Source organism: Labrus mixtus, chromosome 11 (assembly GCF_963584025.1).
Source record: "Labrus mixtus chromosome 11, fLabMix1.1, whole genome shotgun sequence".
NCBI lineage: Eukaryota > Metazoa > Chordata > Actinopteri > Labriformes > Labridae > Labrus > Labrus mixtus.
In genome coordinates this window covers 7,158,359-7,179,507 of record NC_083622.1, presented here as the reverse complement: position 1 = coordinate 7,179,507, position 21,149 = coordinate 7,158,359, and the positions used below count along the sequence as shown (strand labels likewise).

The 21,149-nt window shown below is 44.1% G+C and overlaps 1 protein-coding gene across 1 annotated transcript; it reads right to left on the bottom strand.

The window, feature by feature from the left end:
* Window positions 1-1,463: 1,463 nt before the first annotated feature.
* ctsk (cathepsin K) lies at window positions 1,464-18,652 on the bottom strand. The gene is made up of 8 exons (XM_061049789.1): window positions 18,512-18,652; window positions 17,042-17,168; window positions 11,491-11,613; window positions 9,387-9,542; window positions 5,623-5,841; window positions 4,204-4,369; window positions 2,444-2,552; window positions 1,464-2,229 (listed from the first exon to the last, which is right to left on the bottom strand). The coding sequence occupies exons 2-8, from the start codon at window positions 17,165-17,167 to the stop codon at window positions 2,130-2,132; spliced, it is 999 nt and encodes a 332-aa protein (XP_060905772.1). The 5' UTR covers window position 17,168; window positions 18,512-18,652; the 3' UTR covers window positions 1,464-2,129.
* Between the last annotated feature and the right edge of the window lie 2,497 nt (window positions 18,653-21,149).

Here is a 21,149-nt window from a genome sequence, read left to right as displayed (position 1 = left end):
GTGCAGCTCCTCCAGGTTGTCAGCGTGAAGCAGAAACCTTAAAAACACAGACTCAAGAGTCATTGAACTTTCCATAACGGTGTGTGTCTGATTCAAACTGAATCTAAGAAGAATCTAATCTGCTTTGGACTGAATCCACCTGAGTGACCTTTGACCTTTTATCAGGAGGTTCAATATGCCATTAAAAGTGTATCAAGGGGCGTGACTTTGTGATTGTTGGGTGAAGGACATCAGAATGTGTGTATTGACAAGGAAACAACGTTACAGGTGTTCATAATGTCGGCTAAATGTTGCAGCAACAGAGCGACAGCATCAGACATCCTGTGTGTAATGTTGGAAATTCATCCTGAGGGTGAAAAAATGGAAATCCTTCAGTTAAGAGAGTTAATATGTTGAATAAATTCCGTTGTTAAGCTTCTCGTTGGTCTTTAAGATTTCAGATGTTGAAGCGAAATGTTTCATTTGACCGTGGTTCTAAGTAAAGGTCAGGAAGGTCGCTTACACATGTCTCCGTTTGTCTCTGAAGTCCAGTCAGAAGCTACACGGGGAGACCTGGATCTGGACCGGAGTCGGGGTCAAGAGGTGCTGTTGACCTGTCGGCGTACTGGAGGAAAGGTCAAAAGGACATCACCCAGCATGGCAGCCGAACAGATATGAAATGCTAAGTCTTATTTGATTTCTCTCTTTCATTGGACTGCATCCATTGACATACAAATCGATGAAAAATGAAATTTCTAAGTTTTTTTGACTGATTTCTCATCGAGCTGATGGAGCTACAAAGACAAACTGTACAGAACATAATTATGAATAAACATCAGGAGTAAAGGTCTGTAATCCATTTGTTTTAGATTGTACTAGTTAAAAATACAAAGTGAAAGGTAACCTGCTTGAGGCCTTGTTTGATCATGTCTATAAACCCCTCTATTTCAGCCCTGCTCAGAACAGGCTGTTTCTGTGTCTGTACCTTTAAATATGTAAATGACTGTGTCTGACCACGCCCCCTCTCTGGAAGGGCTTGGGTGTCTCAGGCTTTCTCGCTCCATGTCCTATTGTTTACGGTGAGAAGGCAGACTCAGAGGGCAGAACAAACACCTAGCTGTGGGAGTGTCACCCACCTGGGGGAGGAGTTACTGCCCTTTGTGATGTCATAAGGGGAAAATCTCCAAACGGCCTGTTTGAGCACACATTTTCTGAAGTGGAGCAGGGAAAAGACGGAGAGGATGGACTTTTCTCATCATTGGGGGGTTTGTAGACAGACTAAGGACACATGTTAGAGTTAGAGAAACATGGGGAAGTGTGTTTTGGATAACCTTTAATGTTGAAGCTTTTGTTTGTTGGCTGAGCGAGTGAAGAGGTTGTCATTATCCATTTATCAGAGCGGCCTCTGTGTCTTTGAAAAGCTCAGCAGCTAATCTCTTCCTGTTTCTCTGGATATGTGTGGAAAAAAAAGCCCAATCGATGCATTCAAGTTCAAAATGAAACCTTTATTCAACTTCATAGAAAACATCAGTTTAGAGTCTTTGATCAACAGAAAAGTGCTTCACAGAACAACAAAAACAACAAAATGCGATGCGACGGAGAGAAACACTTTAAAGAGACTCTGCGTTGACTTGAAGGAGGAGCTTCATCGTCCAGCAATGTGTCCTATCACTGACTCTAAACTCTGTTAGGCTTTACACAAACTGTGAGTCAAACAATAAGAAGGGAACTGTCACAGATTACAAGTGAAATAGATTTTGATTTGAGGATTAAACTTGGCACTTTTGGCTCTAAAGCAATCATTTCCTTGGGGGTTAAAAACAGAGAACTGGAGGTATTTCATCCGACAAAGAGCCGACAGACATGAAGCTGGTTTGGAGATGAAACTGAAAAGACGAAGTTTAAACTGCTCCAGAGAACCAAACCTCCTTCATGTTTTAACTTTGCATTTTCAGGACGTTTAAAACCCAAAACTCTGCAACATTTGGCCCTTTCAGTTTGAATTATTTGTGTTGTATCGGTCGAGTCCATGTAAACAAACTTTAAATCATCCGTTGTGTTTCGTAGTGGTTGCTGATGTATGGAATTAACTTTTCCCGCAGTAGTCCTCGTTCTCCCTCGTCTTCCTCTGAGGTCCTCGCTCGTGTCCCTCACATGACCGGGTAGCTCGCCAGGTTAGTGATGCCGCAGAGGTTTCCACGATTGCGTGCCATCAGGATGTATCCGCTCTTGCCCCATGTCTCGCCCCAGCTGTCATTAGGAGACAAAAAAAACAACACAAGGCGTCAGAGATTGAAAGACAAGAGAAGCATGAGCGTTGTTGTTGAGCATCGCCCGGAGTCAAACATCATCTCAGCTCGTCAATTTTGTCATCAAATCGACGCCAAGACAAACACAAAACCGTGGTTTCATATTGGCGTCTGTCTGAGCCACCTGATGCCTTCAGACAGGTGAGGTGACCCACCTGTTCTTGACGATCCAGTACTTCTTCCCCTTGGGGGTCACTCCGAAGCCCACTGCCAGCACGGCGTGATTGATGTCGTCTTTGTTGCAGTTGCGGTCGTAGTAAACACCTGAGCACACGACAGAGAGGAAGAGTGAGGGAGGAAGGTCAAGAAAACCAGAGAGATACTGCTACTACGATCTCTGAGGACGTAACTTTTGAGGTTTGTGTCTTCAAATATTTGATTAAAATTTAAGATTTTTGAACGGCCTGCGATAAAATATGACACATAAATCAAATCCAGGAGACATAAAGTGATGGATCCTTTGAAAGTGGTTCCGCAGAGTTGAGTGGAATATTTAAAGGTCCAATCAGTGAGATGTGTAGTGAGTGAAATGATAAAGTGATCTTACTATATGATCAGACATTAAGGAAACATGCTCTGTTGAAGTGCTGGCTTCTCTGACAACAATGCAGCAGCCAGTATGTCCTCCTTCTAACTTTAGATTCTGGTCCTGAATGCTCTGGATTTGTTTGGACCAGAGAAGGTAGGCGGTTTTAAGGCACCCCCCCGACACGGCTGTTTTGGACACCCCTCAGTTTGCCAGATATGAGAGCAGTTATCAGGTCAAACCAACAGGTGTTGCAGCGATGGAAGCGGGCAAGAGAAGTGGTTCAGATAGAAGTGATTGTACCCGACCTAAAAAGCCTCTGCATGTTTCTAATAAGCTCCACGAGCAGAAACATGCTTAAAAACTAGGATCTCCCCCTCCTCCCTTCCTTCCCCTCTGCCTCCTCTGCCTCCTCCTCGTCCTCCTTCCAGCCTGCACAACCTAAACTACAAAACAGAGACCCAACCAACTGAAATCTTCAAACCAAAGTTGTCAAAGTCTGCCCCCTAGTGGACAGACAGTAGAAGACACAAACTTATTTGTTTTATGCTCTTAGTGTCTCATTTAGTCTGATTTCCCTTCAGTCTCGTTATCAAATCTGCTGAATTATTTATTGGATTAATTAATTTTAAAATATATTTACATAATGTCTCTGTCTCAGTTTCCTGCAGCTGAAGGTGTCGTCTTCCGATCGCCTGGTTTGATGTTTTAACAGTTCAAACCCCCCTTTGTGAAGTTTACTGACGTTTTAGACAAAGACCAGCTGTGAATCCTCCATGAGGAGGAGGAACCAGGAGATCTTTGAATGTTATGACGGGAGAAAATATTAGAATAATGCATCCACTATCTCAGGACTTCTTGTAGTCTAAAGAACATTTCAATTTATTATTTCTTCATTTTTCCGCCTTTTTTTCACAAATATTGCTTCAAAAATTCTCGGCCTGCCAAACTAGGATCAATATTGGAGATGCTTTTGAAAAATGGAGAGAGGTTAGAACGCAGAAAGGTTTACAGACCGATGCAGAGCTGGATAAACACTGAAGCTTCAGTGTCCACCACATGGCAACCTGCGTGAGCATCGACTTTAGAGAGGAGGGGGCGGGGGGAGACAGCTCTCTATGATGTTTAGAATTTAGACTGCAGTACCCATTTTAAACACTAGGTGTCAGAGTTACATATTGCTCCTTTAGGAGTCAGAGTCTTCCTGAACACACTCAGGGAGAGTAATAATACAATTAAACAATTAGCTGAAGTTATAAACGCTTTACTGTGAGATAACATGTCCTGTATCAAATAAAGATGAAATAAAAACATAAATAAAACACCTCCTGCTGGCCTCACAGCATCTACAGTGTAAAGATCATTCAGGGTCTGTAAACGGTGTCTGACCTCTCTGGTAGAACTGGAAGCTGCTCAGCGTGGCGTCGATGCCCACGGACACGGGACCCACTTTAAACAGCGCCACAGCCAGCGCGTGCTCGTCGCCCTGCGGGATCTCCTTGTAGCCTTTGCACTGAGCCGCCATACCCGTGGAGTTGTAGCGGCACGGCTGGTCCTGCAGACAAAGACAAACAATGTGCACATGAACTTATCGGTTCTTCACCTCTAACGTGACACAAGAAGGATATGTGGAGGAATCGAGAGCTGCACGCTGCAGAGGTCTTCTTCAGGTGATCTTAAAGGGTTCAAAAATGATCACCTGAAGAAGACCTCTGGCTGCGACTGTGATGGAACAAAAACAGTTTGTGGCGTTTGAGCAAGTCTGCAAAATAAAGACAAAAATCGACAACCAACTGATGGGAAAATACTAATGTAGCTGCGACCCTGTTCCGTAATTTGAGTCATAAAATTCACATGACACGAGTGACTATCATTTCTGTTCTTCCCCCGACATCCACACAATCATGACTCTGCATCCTTTTCTCATTAACAAGCAGCTCCACTTCCTGTATTCACAGATAACTGAAGAGGAACTTGACGTTTGCTTAGTAAGAAAACAGGAAAGTTTCTGTTCAGTTGAAAGGCCGGTGCTGTGATTCCTGCCGCCATCAGTTTTTCTGTGTTTGTTAAAATGTGATTACGTTTGACCTCCTGACGCCTCAGAGGGGAACAGCTGAGCGCTTTAGTTTCAGTCTGTGTGTGCACTTCTGTTTCTGGACGTTATCTCCTGATAACAGCTGATCCTGCATATTCTGACTGCTGTGACAAAATGTACAAAAATACAGTTTTAAAACAAACTAGGTCATCTAGATGTAACCCACAGCTAACTTACTGACTCCATGGCCAGGGGCGTGTCCAGACTTTTTGGACCCGGGGGGGCCCGACTGATGTACTGACTTGTTTCAGGGGTGGCCTGAAGTTTGTGTGCACACATGAATGAAGAGCATTTATAAACCCCTTCTGTCTGCACCAATCACATCGACTTTTAAGCATCACAAGATAACAGCGAGATAAACATCTTGTCGGCCCAAAGTCACAATTCAAAGTAATTTTAAAATTGCAAACCAACATCTGGACGCTGAGCTGCCTGTTGCAACACAGCCTGAATGGTGGATTTCAACACAAGTCCCACCTCGAGTAAAGCAAATAGCCAATCAGGGTTAAGGATTTTGGGGTGGCCAATAAGATGTAAAGGGGGGCCCCTCTGGACACGCCCCTGTCCATGGCACAGTCAATGTCCAAGCATCACAGATACATCATGAATTGAAACAGGACGATAAAGCACAGTTTATAAAAGCTGCTATCAAGATGTGAACACAAGAAACGGTAAATCTGAAGGTTAAATTTGTGGGTTCGATTCCCTCTTACCTCTCCGACGTACGGGTAGACCATGTCGGAGTCGATGCCCCCGTTTTGCTGCACGTACTTGAAGGCGTTGGTCATGTATCCTCCTCCGCAGCCGCTGTTCTCGGTCACGCAGTCCACCAGGTTCTGAGGACTGAGGTCTACCAGCTGACCCGTAGTCTTGGCCAGCTGGCCCTCGAGGGCCCCGGAGGAGCTGAAGGCCCAGCAGGATCCGCAGGAGCCCTGCAGAGACGAGATGAAGTGATTCAGAGTTCACAATACAATACTTTATTGTCCGCCGTCAGGTACAAATAGATAAACACATGAAACAGTCTAAAAGTAATCAAAGCAGCCAAAGCAACAGTCAGCGTGGGAGCTTGTTAAGAGCTTCAATAGCCGAGGGGACAAAGCTCTTTTTAAAACCTGACAACTTCCAGGTCAGAGTCCAGGACCTCCTAGCTGACGGCAGCAAAGAGAGGAGCGGATTGAGAGGATTAGAGGGCGAGAGGGCGAGCACTCTGTGTGTCCGGGCTTTGTAGTTGAGATGTGAGAGGTTTGGGGGGGCAGGCCGAGAATTTTTGAAGCAATATTTGTGAAAAAAAGGCGGAAAAATGAAGAAATAATAAACTGAAATGTTCTTTAGACTACAAGAAGTCCTGAGATGAGATAGTGGATGCATTATTCTAATATTTTCTCCCGTCATAACATTCAAAGATCTCCTGGTTCCTCCTCCTCATGGAGGATTCACAGCTGGTCTTTGTCTAAAACGTCAGTAAACTTCACAAAGGGGGGTTTGAACTGTTAAAACATCAAACCAGGCGATCGGAAGACGACACCTTCAGCTGCAGGAAACTGAGACAGAGACATTATGTAAATATATTTTAAAATTAATTCATCCAATAAATAATTCAGCAGATTTGATAACGAGACTGAAGGGAAATCAGACTAAATGAGACACTAAGAGCATAAAACAAATAAGTTTGTGTCTTCTACTGTCTGTCCACTAGGGGGCAGACTTTGACAACTTTGGTTTGAAGATTTCTGTTGGTTGGGTCTCTGGTTTGTAGTTAGGTTGTGCAGGCTGGAAGGAGGACGAGGAGGAGGCGGAGGAGGCAGAGGGGAAGGAAGGGAGGAGGGGGAGATCCTAGTTTTTAAGCACGTTTCTGCTCGTGGAGCTTATTAGAAACATGCAGAGGCTTTTTAGGTCGGGTACAATCACTTCTATCTGAACCACTTCTCTTGCCCGCTTCCATCGCTGCAACACCTGTTGGTTTGACCTGATGACTGCTCTCATATCTGGCAAACCGAGGGGCGTCCAAAACGGCCGTGTGGGGGTGCCTTAAAACCACCTACCTTCTCTGGTCCAAACAAATCCAGAGCATTCAGGACCAGAATGTAAAGTTAGAAGGAGGACATACTGGCTGCTGCATTGTTGTCAGAGAAGCCAGCACTTCAACATAGCATGTTTCCTTAATGTCTGATCACATAGTAAGATCACTTTATCATTTCACTGATTGGACCTTTAGCTCTATAGAGCAGGATCCTCTCTCTGTCGGTGATGAAGTATTAAACTACATCTCCTCTTCTCCTCCTAAAGAAATCAGTCTGAACTCTGCAGTCCATCCGTTCAAATCTTTGTGAGTGTGTCATCATATCCGCTCACTGTGAGACGTTTTCAGTGAATGAAAAACTAAATTTGCCTCAAAAACAAACCAAATCCTGAAAACAGCTTTGAGTGGGGATAAAAGGAGCTGCTGGGAGGAAGCAGAGAGCTGTTGGTATGCAGGGAGGGAAGTCACACTGCTGCATAATTCAACAGGAAGCTCAGCAGCAGCAGCAGCAGATCAATAAATCCTGTTTAAACCTGCAGGTGGATTTTCAGCCACCAGGGAGCGATAACACCCGCTGCATGAACTGACACTGCATCTCCATCTCTTTTCTACTTCTACACTCCTGTGAAATTGAGATTTGATTCCTCATATTGTTGCTTTAGGTCAAAGGTAAGATATGTTAAATAATGTAACTTTGATTTTATTAGTTAGAGAGTGAAATAAACCCGTTAAGGTGTCTGCATCATAAAACAGTATTGAGTTATAGAGAATAGTTATTGAGAATATTTTTGAGTTATCGTGACCTTTTAGTTCTTGTAGTTGTTTCTTTGACCTTGAACATTAATTTGATTCATGAAGGAGAATAAAGTCGAACACTAAATTAATGTTTGATACCAAAACAAAGAACATGAGAGCTTTTTTAAAGATGTATTTTTGGGCTTTGAGACAGGACAGTGGATATAGAGTCAGACATTAGGACGAGAGCGAGAGAGAGAGATTCAGAGAGAGAGGAAAGATATGCGAGAAGGGAGCCACAGGTGAGACTCAAGCTCGGGCCGGGCGCTTTGAGGACTACAGCCTCTGTGCATGGGACGCTCAGACTAACCGCTAAGCCAACTGTGCCCAAATTTAGGCATTTTTTTGTATGATTTCATTTTAATACTTTGCACCCAGCAGGATATACTCAAAGCTGTTTTCAACACATGCACTCCTGCACATCGAGATAATTCCAGGAGGACAACTTCGGATATTCTCCTGACCTGGTTGTTCACACATGCACCTCAGAGCGGGAGACTATCCTGTCAGACAGGAGGGGGGGCGGAGTCTCCCGAGGTAAGACGTGGCAATCCATCAGGTGTTGCAGCGATGGAAGCGGGCAAGAGAAGTGGTTCAGATAGAAGTGATTGTACCCGACCTAAAAAGCCTCTGCATGTTTCTAATAAGCTCCACGAGCAGAAACGAGCTCAAACTAGGATCAATATTGGAGATGCTTTTGAAAAATGGAGAGAGGTTAGAACGCAGAAAGGTTTACAGACCGATGCAGAGCTGGCTAAACACTGAAGCTTCAGAGTCCACCACATGGTAACCTGCATGAGCATCGACTCTAGAGAGGAGGGGGGGGGGGGGGGAGACAGCTCTCTACAATGTTTAGAATTTAGACTGCAGTACCAATTTTAAACACTAGGTGTCAGAGTTACATACTGCACCTTTCAGAAAAACTATTAAAAGTAATTAAAAGTATTTTTTCAGCCTGCAGTCGTCAGTGTGTCCGTTAGATAACATCACATCGTCGGCTGCCTGTTAGCAGGAAGCACAGATTTGTTCTCCTTCTTCATGTTCTTCTTTTTCTAAACAGTCCTTGTTTACATTCATAATTCTCTCATAATGACTCATTACATTAATCTAAGCTTTTCTCCCCTCTGTGTTCACAGGCCGGCAGCAGAGCGAGCAGGCTGCTTCCTCAGGCGAGGACGTTTAGTTTAGTTTAGAACGAATGTTTTCAGGTGTTTTTTTTTTAAAAGGGAAATATTCAGCGCAGACCGAGAATGAAAGGCCAACACATCGCTCGCCCACCACTAAAGATGTTTCATGTGAATTAAAGCCTCAGAACAAAAAGGCTTCTCAGTGCTGGATGTGACTAATTATGTTTTTAAGACTTAAAAGACTGGTTTCATTTGGAAGAGGAGGCTGAAACATTCAGAGGTTATCAGCATTATTTCATGTTTTCAAAATATATTTCTGCTTTTGGATCTTTAGAGTTTTTTCATTGACTGAGAAATTGAAATTGTTCTTATAATATTCCCCGGTGAAGTTAATATCTCTCTTCTTACTGCACATTTCATGAGCAGTTTAGAGTTTTCATCTCAACATTTTCGCTCACTCTGGCTCTTACACTTATGCAGTTTTAAGAACGTCATTATGATTTGGAGGAAAGACGTGAACTGTATGATCTCTGACCTGGTTCTTCACAGAGGTCACCATGCCCTTCTTGCGGTAGTCGATAGATTTGGGCAGCTTGGACACTCGTCCGACGTCCAGCTCCACGGTGAAGTTGGGATCTCTGTTATCAGGAACCAGCAGGCCGGTCATCTTCTCAGACACCTCCTCTGACGTCTGCATGGACAGAGACACCACTCACATTTAATATACAGCTTTTAGACCTTTCATTCTCATGCAAAGTGCAATATCAGAAACATGACCTGCAGCAGTCGAGGGATACAGGTTGTACTGCCGCCACATTAGACGGTGTGAAACCTTCCCTGCTTGAATAATCTTGTGAGATTGAAATGTTTCGGGACAGGAACAAGAGAAGAGAGGAAGAGAGAGGGCTTATTTTTAGACTGAAGACGAGAGACGAGAGAGAGGAGATATAGGAGAGGGAGGATTTGATTCAGCAGGGTGATGGAGGATGAAAAGTGTTTCATAGAGCTGGATTTTAAAGCACTTTACTCTGAAATGAAACGCCATTTGTCTGTAGCGTACAAGCAGCAGGGGGGAACAGGGGGGAATTAAAAGTACAGATTTAAAGGGCTTCAACATTCACAAAACAAAACAAAAAAGGAGAAGAAACAAAGAGGAGTCAAATAAGTGACTCCTGTGCTTTAGCTGCCTGCTGCAGGATTACACCGAGCAGTTATCCTGCTTTTCTCTTATTATCAGAATTCCCCCGTGCTTTCATTACAGCTCGATGTGGGAGCAGGACGATTATTAATGAAAAGAGACGCAGCCCATCTGCCAATTCCTCTCGTTTCACTGCAGAGCTTCTCGTCCAAATGAAGATACAAGCATCCTCCATTTCCCGGCCACCTGTTCCTGCATCAACATGAAATCGTCTGTTCGTCCAGAATCTGCTTTCGCTTGTCAATAATAAACGAGCTGATGCTGTATCTGCACGTGCTTTGCTTTCCTCCCATCTTTGATTTACGAGTTAAAGGAGGAATCATGAGGCACGAACAGCCATCAGTCATGACATGCATGTCACTGCGGGCAGCTGATTTAAAGACAACAAAGCCCGTTTAGTTTCACCTCTGAGCGCTGCAGCACGGTGCAGAGCGACCGAGTCCTGTGTGAGTGCGCCCTCCCAACAGCCTTCCCAACATGACGACCACCATCGTTGGAATTCAAAAGCGTCTCTTCAGAAACCCGAAAGGGTGACGTCACAGAGACTTCTTTGACAGTCAGTGTGTGTTCCCCTTTAGAGACATTACTTTGTTACTGCGGTGTTATCGGCCTGCGCAGCGTTTTTGAAAAAGTTGGCCTAAGCGCGTTATGTGACGGAGAAATGACTGGATTGGATTTTGCTGATTGAGTCCAAACTGTGCAGGAACACACTGAGATTAAAATGTGGGGGTGGGGGGGGGTGGGGGAAGCTGGCTTTTCTTTTTGCAGGTACCTGAATATATGACATGAAAATCTTTCATATTGGTCACTATGTCTATTATGTCTGCAGAGTCCCTCTGCACCTTTAAGAAAAAGCTAAAGACCCAGCTCTTTCATGAATACCTACTAACTTAATGATGATGGTCTCCATATTATTGATGATGATGATGGTAATGACGATGGTTTTTGTTTGATAACGACGACTTATAAGATGGTTTCTATACTGATTAGAGCTCTCTAGAACTGCCCTCAATGTTGTGCTTTGTCTCTGTGCACTGCCTGTCAACACCTGTGTGTCCAATCAGACTCAAAGCTGATCGTTCCCTTTTTTCTAGATCCTTGCTTGTGTTGTTCTTACTCTCTGATGTACGTTGCTTTGGATAAAAGCATCTGCTTAGTGAATTGTAGAATTGTAGAATTAAGGGGATGAAACTGGTGAGAAACATGTCAGTTTCGATCAGTCAGCGATCATGACTTCCTGTCTTGCAAAAAAAAAAGCTTCGTGTCAGGGCGTCCTACAGACTCCGACAGACCCTTTCACAGACGACATGGGATGAAATAGATTGAGTCAAATTGTCTCTGTGTCTGGATATAACAAGGCTGATATCATGTTGTCTGGTATGAGAGTGAGAGACGATGTTAGAAAAGCAGCCTCGGGCGTGCAGGCCCGTCTCAGACTCACCATGTCGCCGAGGTGGTTCATCCCCATCTCGTAGCTGTGCATGCCCAGCGCCGCCTCCTGGTTGTGGGCTTCAATCATCCACATGTTCTTCTCCCAGATGGCTCGACGAATCCCCTCTTCATCCTGAGACAGACAAGAGTGTGAGTCACTTTTAAATCAAAACCAAACACAATCTTTACACTGCAGGATTATACACTTCAGCATCGGCTTCATTTTTCAACACCGGAGGTTGCTGCTTGGGTGTCACATAGATTCACTGCACATGCCTCTGACGGTCTTCACCAGGAGGTCGTCACTGGTTCGTCTGTCACCTTCATTTCAGTTAAAGTTTTGCCTCAGTGCGTCGACTCTAACACGTTAATAACATCAATCTGTGCAAATGGGACACATTTACGAGTTAATTATCAAGAGAGAGAAGCTCGCCTGTGTAACAGTCCCCCTTTCATTAATTAGGCCAATTAAATCAGTGCATGTTCACACAGCAGTCTCCCCGAGTCGTTTGATAAAGCTGCAGAATCGTCCAATGAAACTTCTATCCAAACACCGGCTGCTTTCTGATCTTTGCCTCTCTGTGTGTTTCTGTTTCCAGATAAGAAAGAACATCACTTTCATTTCTATGCAAATATTCAACGTCTTGTCACATCATGGGGATGAGGTACAAGCAGCTGCTCGGTTGGTTACAGGAAAGAAAAAAAACTCCATTTACTTCTTAGTATTCATGTTCTTGACAACCATTAGCATCGCTATAATCATTATTTCTATCTCAGTATCCATTCCAGTAATGGAAAATGCAAATGACGAGAGGGGACTTTGATTCTATTACAGTGATGTCAGTTCAAGGAGGGTTGAACTGTACGCACTGTCAGAGGAATACTGATTAAAATCACCACCAAAAGAGAGAGAGAGGGGGGGGAGAGAGGGGGGGAGAGGGAGAGAGCGGGAGAGGGGGGAGAGAGAGAGACAGAGAGAGAGAGGGGGAGGGGGGGAGAGAGAGAGAGGGGGGGAGAGAGAGTTAGAGAAAGAGAGAGAGGGGGGAGAGAAGGGGGGAGAGGGAGAAGGAGAGAGAGAGAGAGAGAGAGAGAAAGAGAGGGGGGAGAGAGAGAGAGAGACAGAGAGAGGGTGAGAGAGAGAGAGAGGGGGGAGAGGGAGAGGGGGGAGAGAAGGAGAGAGACAGAGAGAGGGCAAGAGAGAAAGGGAGGGGGGAGAGAGAGAGATAGGGGGAGAGGTTCTGCTGACTGCACAGGAATGTAAATAATGCACCACTAATGAACACACCCACGTCCACACACATTTCAATAAATACACACACAGATAAAAAAACAACCTAAAAACACAAGCTAACATACTGATCATGAACCGAGGCACACACAGCACTATAGATAAACTCAACACACACAAACACACACACACACACACACACACACACACACACACACACACACACACACACACACACACACACACACAAACACACACAGACACACACACACAAACACTTTACAGCTGGGGTGACCTCTAGCCGGAGGTGAACAGATGCTCAGGAAGTTAATTTGTAGTCTGCTGCAGTTTCACATTTACTAAACTACATTTCCCATCCTTCTACAGACAGGAAGAACAACAACAACAAAAAAGAAAAGTGACCACAAAGGGTTAAAAGTTTGAGGTATTTCCAACCCCGCCTAAAGGAAAAACCCAGCTGCACATTTTTCAAACATGAACACACTTCAGTTCTTATTAAAGGAACAAAAGCACAGATTTTATTCATCGTTGTTTCAGTAACTTGAAGCCGTAAATGTTGTGGGCGGGCCCTTGACCGCATGGAAATGATGCAGCTGCATCCCTCTGATTGGACGGCTGGAAAGCATCGTATTTCCTGCATTTAACAACATTTCTAACATCACGGCCATTTTCTAAATTCTGCTGAAGGAAGAACGCTGCGAGCCCGTTTAATGGACTGCTGCTCAATATTTATCAGTGCCAACATAACGGTCGCCATGGTTTCCTGCACACAAACAAGCAGAGAATGTGGCGGAACCAGAAACTGGCAATACAACTAGCACAGAAATCTGACTGCCAACAAGTGTTTGTTGACACATAGTACTGCAGAGCCACGCTGACACACCAATACAGCAAGAATGTAGCGCTCGCAATGCCGTGGGTCACTATGGTGTAGCTGCAGCGCTGATCTGATGCAGGAGTATGAACCCGGCTTTAAGCCAGCGATGTCAGACTGATATAACCATACCAGCACCAGCTCTAACAGCTGACTGGAGCCAGGCAGAGGAGGCCGATGTTAGCCAGGAGGCTAACGCTAACTCACACTGGCAAATCAGATTTAGAAGGGCCCTATCACATGACCTCTCAGGGGCCCGACTATCACTAGTTGGGCCTCCTGATAGTTACAGTTTGATTTATCTTGTGTTAATTGGAGCTACCTGCGATAGCTGCTGCAGCCTGTAGGGAATTAAACATTAAAATGACCCGGCCCTTGCACCTCCTTTTCTCCTCTCAGACGTATTCGCCGTACGACTGCGCTCACTAAACTATGACGTCCGAATCGTCATGGTAACGGATGAACGCACACACACAGTTTCTCCCCTCTGATTCCCTGTTTGATATTTTTCAACACCAACAGACTGCTGTGTCAAAAGCAGAATAAAACAAGAGCTAATGGTTAAAGTTAACCCCAATTAAGAACTCAAACAGAAACTAAAGATAAAAAGATTTAGTGATTCCTCGCCTGTTTTTTACATTTTTTTATTTATTTGCCTTTTTAAACCCCCAAAGCGAACTCCTGGATCAAAGGAAGTAAACAAACACTTTGGCAAGAAGTGGGTCTCCCGCCTTTTTGAAAAATTAACTTTCCTGAATAACTGGCGAGAGATGAGAGAGACGGAGTGGCTGTAAACTCTCATTGTGCATGCCCTGCTTTACTTTTCAATTCCTCTGTTCTCTAACTCCATCTGTCTCGTTTCTCCGGGGCCAAAACACGGAAGTAGAGCAGGCGGCGCCGGCCTCACATTTCTTCCTTCTCGAGTTAACATTTGTTTCCTGACGTATTTGCAGTAAGGATGCACGTTGTGTGTCAGGCACCAGAGGAACGTGATGGCATGTTTGAACGTGTGCTAAATATTGACAGTGAATGATAACGCTGTCACTCTTTAGATCAGAGAGATCCAGCGCACGCCAGGATCGTTCAGACTGACTTTTAAAGTTTAATGCACGTAAAACATTTGAGAGAACAACACGTATAGCATGGTGGCTTCCTCAGGTTCACTGTCCACTTGATCAGCTTTTGTGGTGACACAGAAACGTCTTGTAAAGTCCTCTTTTTTTTTTTTGCATTAAAACATATCTCATTTGTCTGAAAGTCATCAGTTAACATGGTCACTCTTTTAACCGTAACACCAGAACGTCACTTCAGTGATATTGTTGATATTTAGAGGAGAATCCCTCTCCTTACATCTCTACGGTCTACAAACATACAGGCAGCTTTATGTATTATTGATCGGTCTGGGTCGATATTGCTGTTGTCTGAGAAGTGAAGGGCAAGAAATTCCTCATCATTCAAGAATCGGTGAGTGCTAATTAGCTAACATTAGCTAGTTAGTGTTAGCTAGCGATAGTATCAGCTGTCAATCTTAGTGTTCTGGGGCAGTAATTTGAGTTAACGGCAGGAACATTTAGAATTAGTCAACACTATAATTGATGTCAGGATGAGGAGAAGTCCGATGTTTCCCCTCACATGAGGGTCTAACTGCTTTAATCCACAAACGTCCTCCTTTCTGTTTTTTTCTCGGATTAAATTATGTAGAAGCAAAACTCAGGCTCGTCTCCTTGTGCGTTAGTGTATCATATTAAACAACACCTGTATTTCATTTGAATTTGTTTTTAAATAAAACAGATAAAAACACGTCGGGGGCAACTGAGACCAGTAACTTCTCAGTAGCGTACGGTGGTAGAGAGCCTTTCTTGCCCTCCAGGTGGGCGGTTCCATAAGAGTGTGACGTCACATGAAAGCTATGAATAGTTTACGGTGAGAAGGCAGACTCGGAGGTCAGAACAAACACCTAGCTGGGGGAGGGGTTACTGCCCTTTGTGATGTCATGAAGGGAAAATCTCCAAACGGCCTGTTTGAGCACACATTTTCTGAAAAGTGGAGCAGGCAAAAGACGGAGAGGGTGGACTTTTCTCATAACTGGGGGGTTTGTAGACGGACTAGAGACACATATTAGAGTTAGAGAAACATGGTGAAGTGTGTTTTGAATATGTGACCTTTAAGAGAGAAGGCGAAAGAGCTCTTTGTTTTCAATAGTTGTTTGAGAGTTGTTAAAAACCTTTTTCACAACATCTGATGAATTATTTTCTGCAGGTTAGATGTGCATTTCTCATACATGTATCACCTTCAACATTTAAACTCAAACAAAAGAACAGATTCAGTCAGAGGTAGACCTGGTACTGCCGTCAGGTCTCTTAAAACCATTCTGATATTTATCTGCTCTGTTTAATGTTCTCTAAACGGAGCTGAATCCTCCCAGATAAATAGCCACCAGACAGGCGACAGCACAAACAGGCTGCTAGAGAGGAGACTGAAATTGAGTCAGCTGGAGACAGACGGTGAGTCAAGCACAAACATGTCCACATGTTGAGCAAAGACACAGAAGTAAAGAAAAACAAAAAGACAAAAAAAAGGAAACAGGAGAGGAGAAGGCTCCGTAAACATTTCTGCATTTGTACCACTGAGGTGAATTCACTCTGACTCCTCTCTTTAAAAATGTTCTGACATAATACTTGAAAATACTTTTGGGGCTCCCAACTTGTCCACAAACATCACCCTCTCTTTACTTTTGACCCTCTTCAGCTCCCTGAGTTCTTTATGTTCTTTGGTCTGCACAGATCCCTCCTCAGGTTCAGCTGTGGACTGAGATCTGTTAATAAATACTCCTGAATTCACGACTCAAAACAACCACAGAATCGTGGAAGTATGATGCTTTTAAATTAGTAAATGTTGTGCAGCCTTGCGTTCTCAATTTTCAAACATGCCTGAGCAACTTTCAGGGTGAAAAATTTCAGGGTGAGCTGCATGTGTGAACGCAAACGGACACATCTTTAACTCTGACTTTACTCAGAATGTTTCCTGGCACTCCCATAGTAAATTTGGCGTGGAGTCGAGGTGAGCCGATGTGAGAATGCAGAAGGAAATATTCATGAAAATTCCCAGAGAGCGAGCAGGAGGGGGCGACGTTTATATCCTGTGACTACTGCATGCACACAGCCGGAACGATCTCCGTGCTCGTAATGAACTCATTATAGAGTCGGACTCTGTTTTTCGTCGTCTACCTCTTTCACATCCTGTCCTGCCTCCTGAGAACCCCCCCCCCCCACCCCGGTCCAACAGGGAGAGTCTCCTGCTGTCAGGTGCATGTGTGAACAAGCAACTCAGGAAGAATTCAGAGGCAGCCTGTCTGACTTTTTCTACTTGTTATTTTCTTAGTTCACATTTTAAAGCACTGGAGAGTTTTAAGTAGAGTCGTAGCAAACAGACACTCACCAGGCCGTTGTATTCTCTGGTGTGGGTCATCTTCCACTGTTCCCACTGCGAGTCCAGAGTGGCTTCATCCAGGTGACTCTGAGCCGAGGCCGCCAACAGCAGCAACACGCACACGCACGACAACATCCTGCAAAACAACACAAACAAAAAAAAACCTCAAATACAAAGAAGACCTATAGAAACCTCTGACTTCAAACAGCTGTGAGGAGAATTCAAAGAGAATCATAATTATTCATTAATTGAATGAAATCTCAAAAAAAGGAACCCAGTATCGTTATAATAATATGTACTGGTTTCTGTGTGATCTGGTTCCCTGTCCCGTGAGAGTCTGAGTTTCATTTAAACGCTAAAAGAAGAAGCAACGTTTTTGTTTTCCAGGAAACTCTCCAACATCTGACTCTGCAGGAGAGAAACCTGCTGCACACTTCCAACAATCTGAGCCGAGCTCATTTCTGTGGTTTTCCACTTTTTCTTTCTGCCGCAAACAATGAAACCTGCAGGTTCTGGATATCCGCTGCTTCTTACCAAACATTGGAGGACCAAACAGCTGATTACAATCTTAAACTCTTGTGAAATAAATGTGTGAACTTTTAGTTCAAGTGTCTGAGGGGTCCTCTCGCTCGCTCTTTCAGGGAGCCACATTCTCTCGCTCTCTCTCCAGGTTTGAACTTTTTCCTCTCTCTGTGCTCCTCTCTGCTTTCCTGCCATCTGTCACCCATCACCTTCCCCCCCGTGTGTGTCTCTTCTTTTTATTACATCCTGCTTCTAATCTGCATTTCTGTCTGTTGTTTCCAGTAAAGGCCTCTGACCTCTGACCTTTGGAGTTTGCAGAAGCAGAAAACAAGTGTTTTGCTTCACTGTAAGGCTGCTGTACTTCTTCTCCTTCCTACACAGATCGATTTGATGCACAGCAAAGTTTAACCTTTGTGTTGTTGTTGCTTTTTAAAGGAAATGGGGGTTTCATAATCTATGCAAATCATTTACAGTCAACTGGAAAGTATGCACACTGTGCTGTTTCCCTGTCTGAGTCAGAAGAAGCCTCCTCTGAATTCAGCAACACTTTGAAACGTGTCCGTTTTTCCACGAGCATGCCTCTCTTTCCCTGCTGCTCTGACTTTCCTAAACTCTTTCTAAAAAGGTGCAAATGGGTCCAAATGTCTCCCTAAGCCTGATCCTGTTAAGACTAATTACTTTCTAAGCTGGAAAAAAAAGCTGCGAAAGAGCCAACATTGAAAGGAAAGAAATCCTAAGAGTCAAATGCAAAATCTTTCCAGACAACTCGGTGCTGGAATGACATCAGTTCTGTAGCGCTTTTGTTGAAGTTTCACACAGAAACATCAGAATGAAACCATCTGAATACCTTCAGACCTTTTTTTTTTTTTACAGCCTCTAAAACCAGCTGCAGAGGAGGAATGCACAGAACTGAAAGTTAAACTCTGTATCAGGAAATCAGTGAATGACAAACGTTACCTTCAGTCCAAAAGTCAAAGAGTTTGCGGAGGTTCTGTGGGTCTGATGCCGTCTTCCTCTGATGACAAAGTAGGTCAGTGTGTGAGTTTATATGGTCTAGAGTTTGAGGAAGTACAATGCGGGAGCACCAGGTCCCGGGGAGGAGTCTCCTTCTTTTTTTTTGCAGGCGGGGATTAACATCTGGTTTAACTCTAACAGCCAGATGATGTCAGGTGTCAGATTTCGGAGGCCGCTCTGCAAACTTCACAGTCAGACGCTTACTCAGCACTTCTATGCACACTGAGGCTCTTCAAATAAATCAAGAATGCTCTTCTATATATAATTTAAAAAGGCTTGTTAAGCTCCAGTCCTAAACTAACCCCAGACACCGCCTGAATTATTGATCAGACCACTGTACAAAATGAACACATGCTCAGCTCTCTGCACAAATATGCAAAAATACCTGACAATGAATCCTCCCAAACTGAACACTGAGGTCAAAATATGTCCAGTTGGAGGATTTTGGAGCTGCAGAAACAACATGTTCTCAAAACAAACAAACAAACAAACCACGATGGCTCTGCGCTTGTGCAAATCTGATGTTTACTTGCACCTGCAAAAACTCGAGCCAGGTAACATGTTGTACTCTGGGGTTTCTTTTGTTCGTTTCTACGCCTGGAACTTGAAAATAAACTTTAAATTTTATTTTATTGCAATGTAAAACTTTGTGACTAAAAAACGCTCAATAAGAATCTTTGCCTGAAAAGTGCCTGCACAGCACAGCAAATGTAGTGAGAGGACGTTCAGGTAAACGTGAGGCTGACAGTGAATCAACATCTCCTCGCCTTCTCCCCATGGCGTGGGTCCCTCCTGGCTCCTCCCCCTCCTCCTACCTGAGCACAGATTGCTCTCAGGTGAGCAGCAGGACGAGGGAGGAGGGAGGAGGGAGACCAGAGGAGCAGAGAGGGAGAGAATCAAGGACGCTCTTAACGGTGCTACATGGACTCAAGTTTCTGAATAAGAGAAACAGTCTCATTGTTTAACTGCATGCAGAATCCTGATGCAGCAGCTCTGTATACGTCTTTAAACCGTAAGTTAAGAAGTGCAGAAGAAGTTTGGGAACAATTTGATTAAAGGACGATAAAGAAATCTAAGAAGAAATGCAGAAGACGATTTAAAATAAATCATAAATAACCATTAAATATCACGTCTGATTAAGTGGTGCAGCTTAAGTTTCCCACACCAGAATAGATGTTTTATCATATTTATTTTCTGAGCCACGTCGTCTGGTTTGCTGAAACTTCCTCATCAGTCAGTCAACAGTCCAATGTGTCATGTCTGTGTGTATATATGAACGTGTCGTGTGACTCCTATAGTCACAAACCTAAATATAAGAGCGTCCCGTGTAGCTCATAGGTCCGGTGATGCATTTCAGAGTGTTACTCATACATGTAATGAGGTCTGAATGAACATATCAGCAGTTTGAAAGGAGAGAGGTCACAGGGTCTACTGGTAGGCCAAGAAAGTCTGTGAGGGCTGCAGACCATCCAAACCAAAGACTGTAAATATAAAAGTGACCAATCAGTGAGATGTGCAGTGAGTGAAATGATAAAGTGACCTTACTGTATGATCAGACATTAAAGGGATACTTCACCTGTTGAAACATGAATCTGTGTTGACATTGGGTCATATATGTAGAATTGTGAAATAAATTTTGAAGTTGGTGCCTTCTTGGCCGTGAAAAGGCAGAAAGTGGCTTTTTGCTGCCAACAGGCCGGTCTTGTGTCAGGGAGGCCAGGCTCCCCGCGGCCGGGCTCCCGGGGGCCTGGCTCCCGGCAAGCAGCGGTCTCGCCGCTATATTTATATTTTTTCGCCATTATGAGCTTTTTCCATAGAGCCTGTTAGCACAGCTTCCAAGCAATATGGTGGACGTTAAGTTTCGATTCTGGAAGTGAGTTCCCACCCACTGATCTGTGATTGGTCTGTAGCTTCAGTGGTCGAAAATATGAGGAGCTAGCGTTGTAGTTTCACCCTGCTAACCGCAACAGCTTCCAGTGACGTAAAAATTGTCATTTTGCGTCACTGGAAGCTCCTTTTCAGACTCAGAAATACAAAGATTTCCCATCTCAGGGGAAAATGAGGGCGGGATGCACGACCATTCAATAATACTACCAGGTTTCTAATGATACAAAGCTTAATGCAAATGGGTGAAGTATCCCTTTAAGGAAACATGCTATGTTGAAGTGCTGGCTTCTCTGACAACAATGCAGCAGCCAGTATGTCCTCCTTCTAACTTTAGATTCTGGTCCTGAATGCTCTGGATTTGTTTGGATCAGAGAAGGTAGGCGTTTTTAAGGCACCCCGACACACGGCTGTTTTGGACGCCCCTCGGTTTTCCAGATATGAGAGCAGTTATCAGGTCAAACCAACAGGTGTTGCAGCGATGGAAGCGGGCAAGAGAACTGGTTCAGATAGAAGTGATTGTACCCGACCTAAAAAGCCTCTGCATGTTTCTAATAAGCTCCACGAGCAGAAACGTGCTCAAACTAGGATCAATATTGGAGATGCTTTTGAAAAATGGAGAGAGGTTAGAACGCAGAAAGGTTTACAGACCGATGCAGAGCTGGATAAACACTGAAGCTTCAGTGTCCACCACATG

Coding starts and splice junctions, on each gene's coding strand:
- ctsk (XM_061049789.1), bottom strand. CDS start 17,167: ATGTTGTCGTGCGTGTGCGTGTTGCTGCTGTTGGCGGCCTCGGCTCAG. Junction 2,553..4,203: donor CTTCCAGTTCTACCAGAGAG/GTCAGACACCGT, acceptor TCGTGTGCTCAG/GTGTTTACTACGACCGCAAC. Junction 2,230..2,443: donor TACTGGATCGTCAAGAACAG/GTGGGTCACCTC, acceptor TCCTAATGACAG/CTGGGGCGAGACATGGGGCA.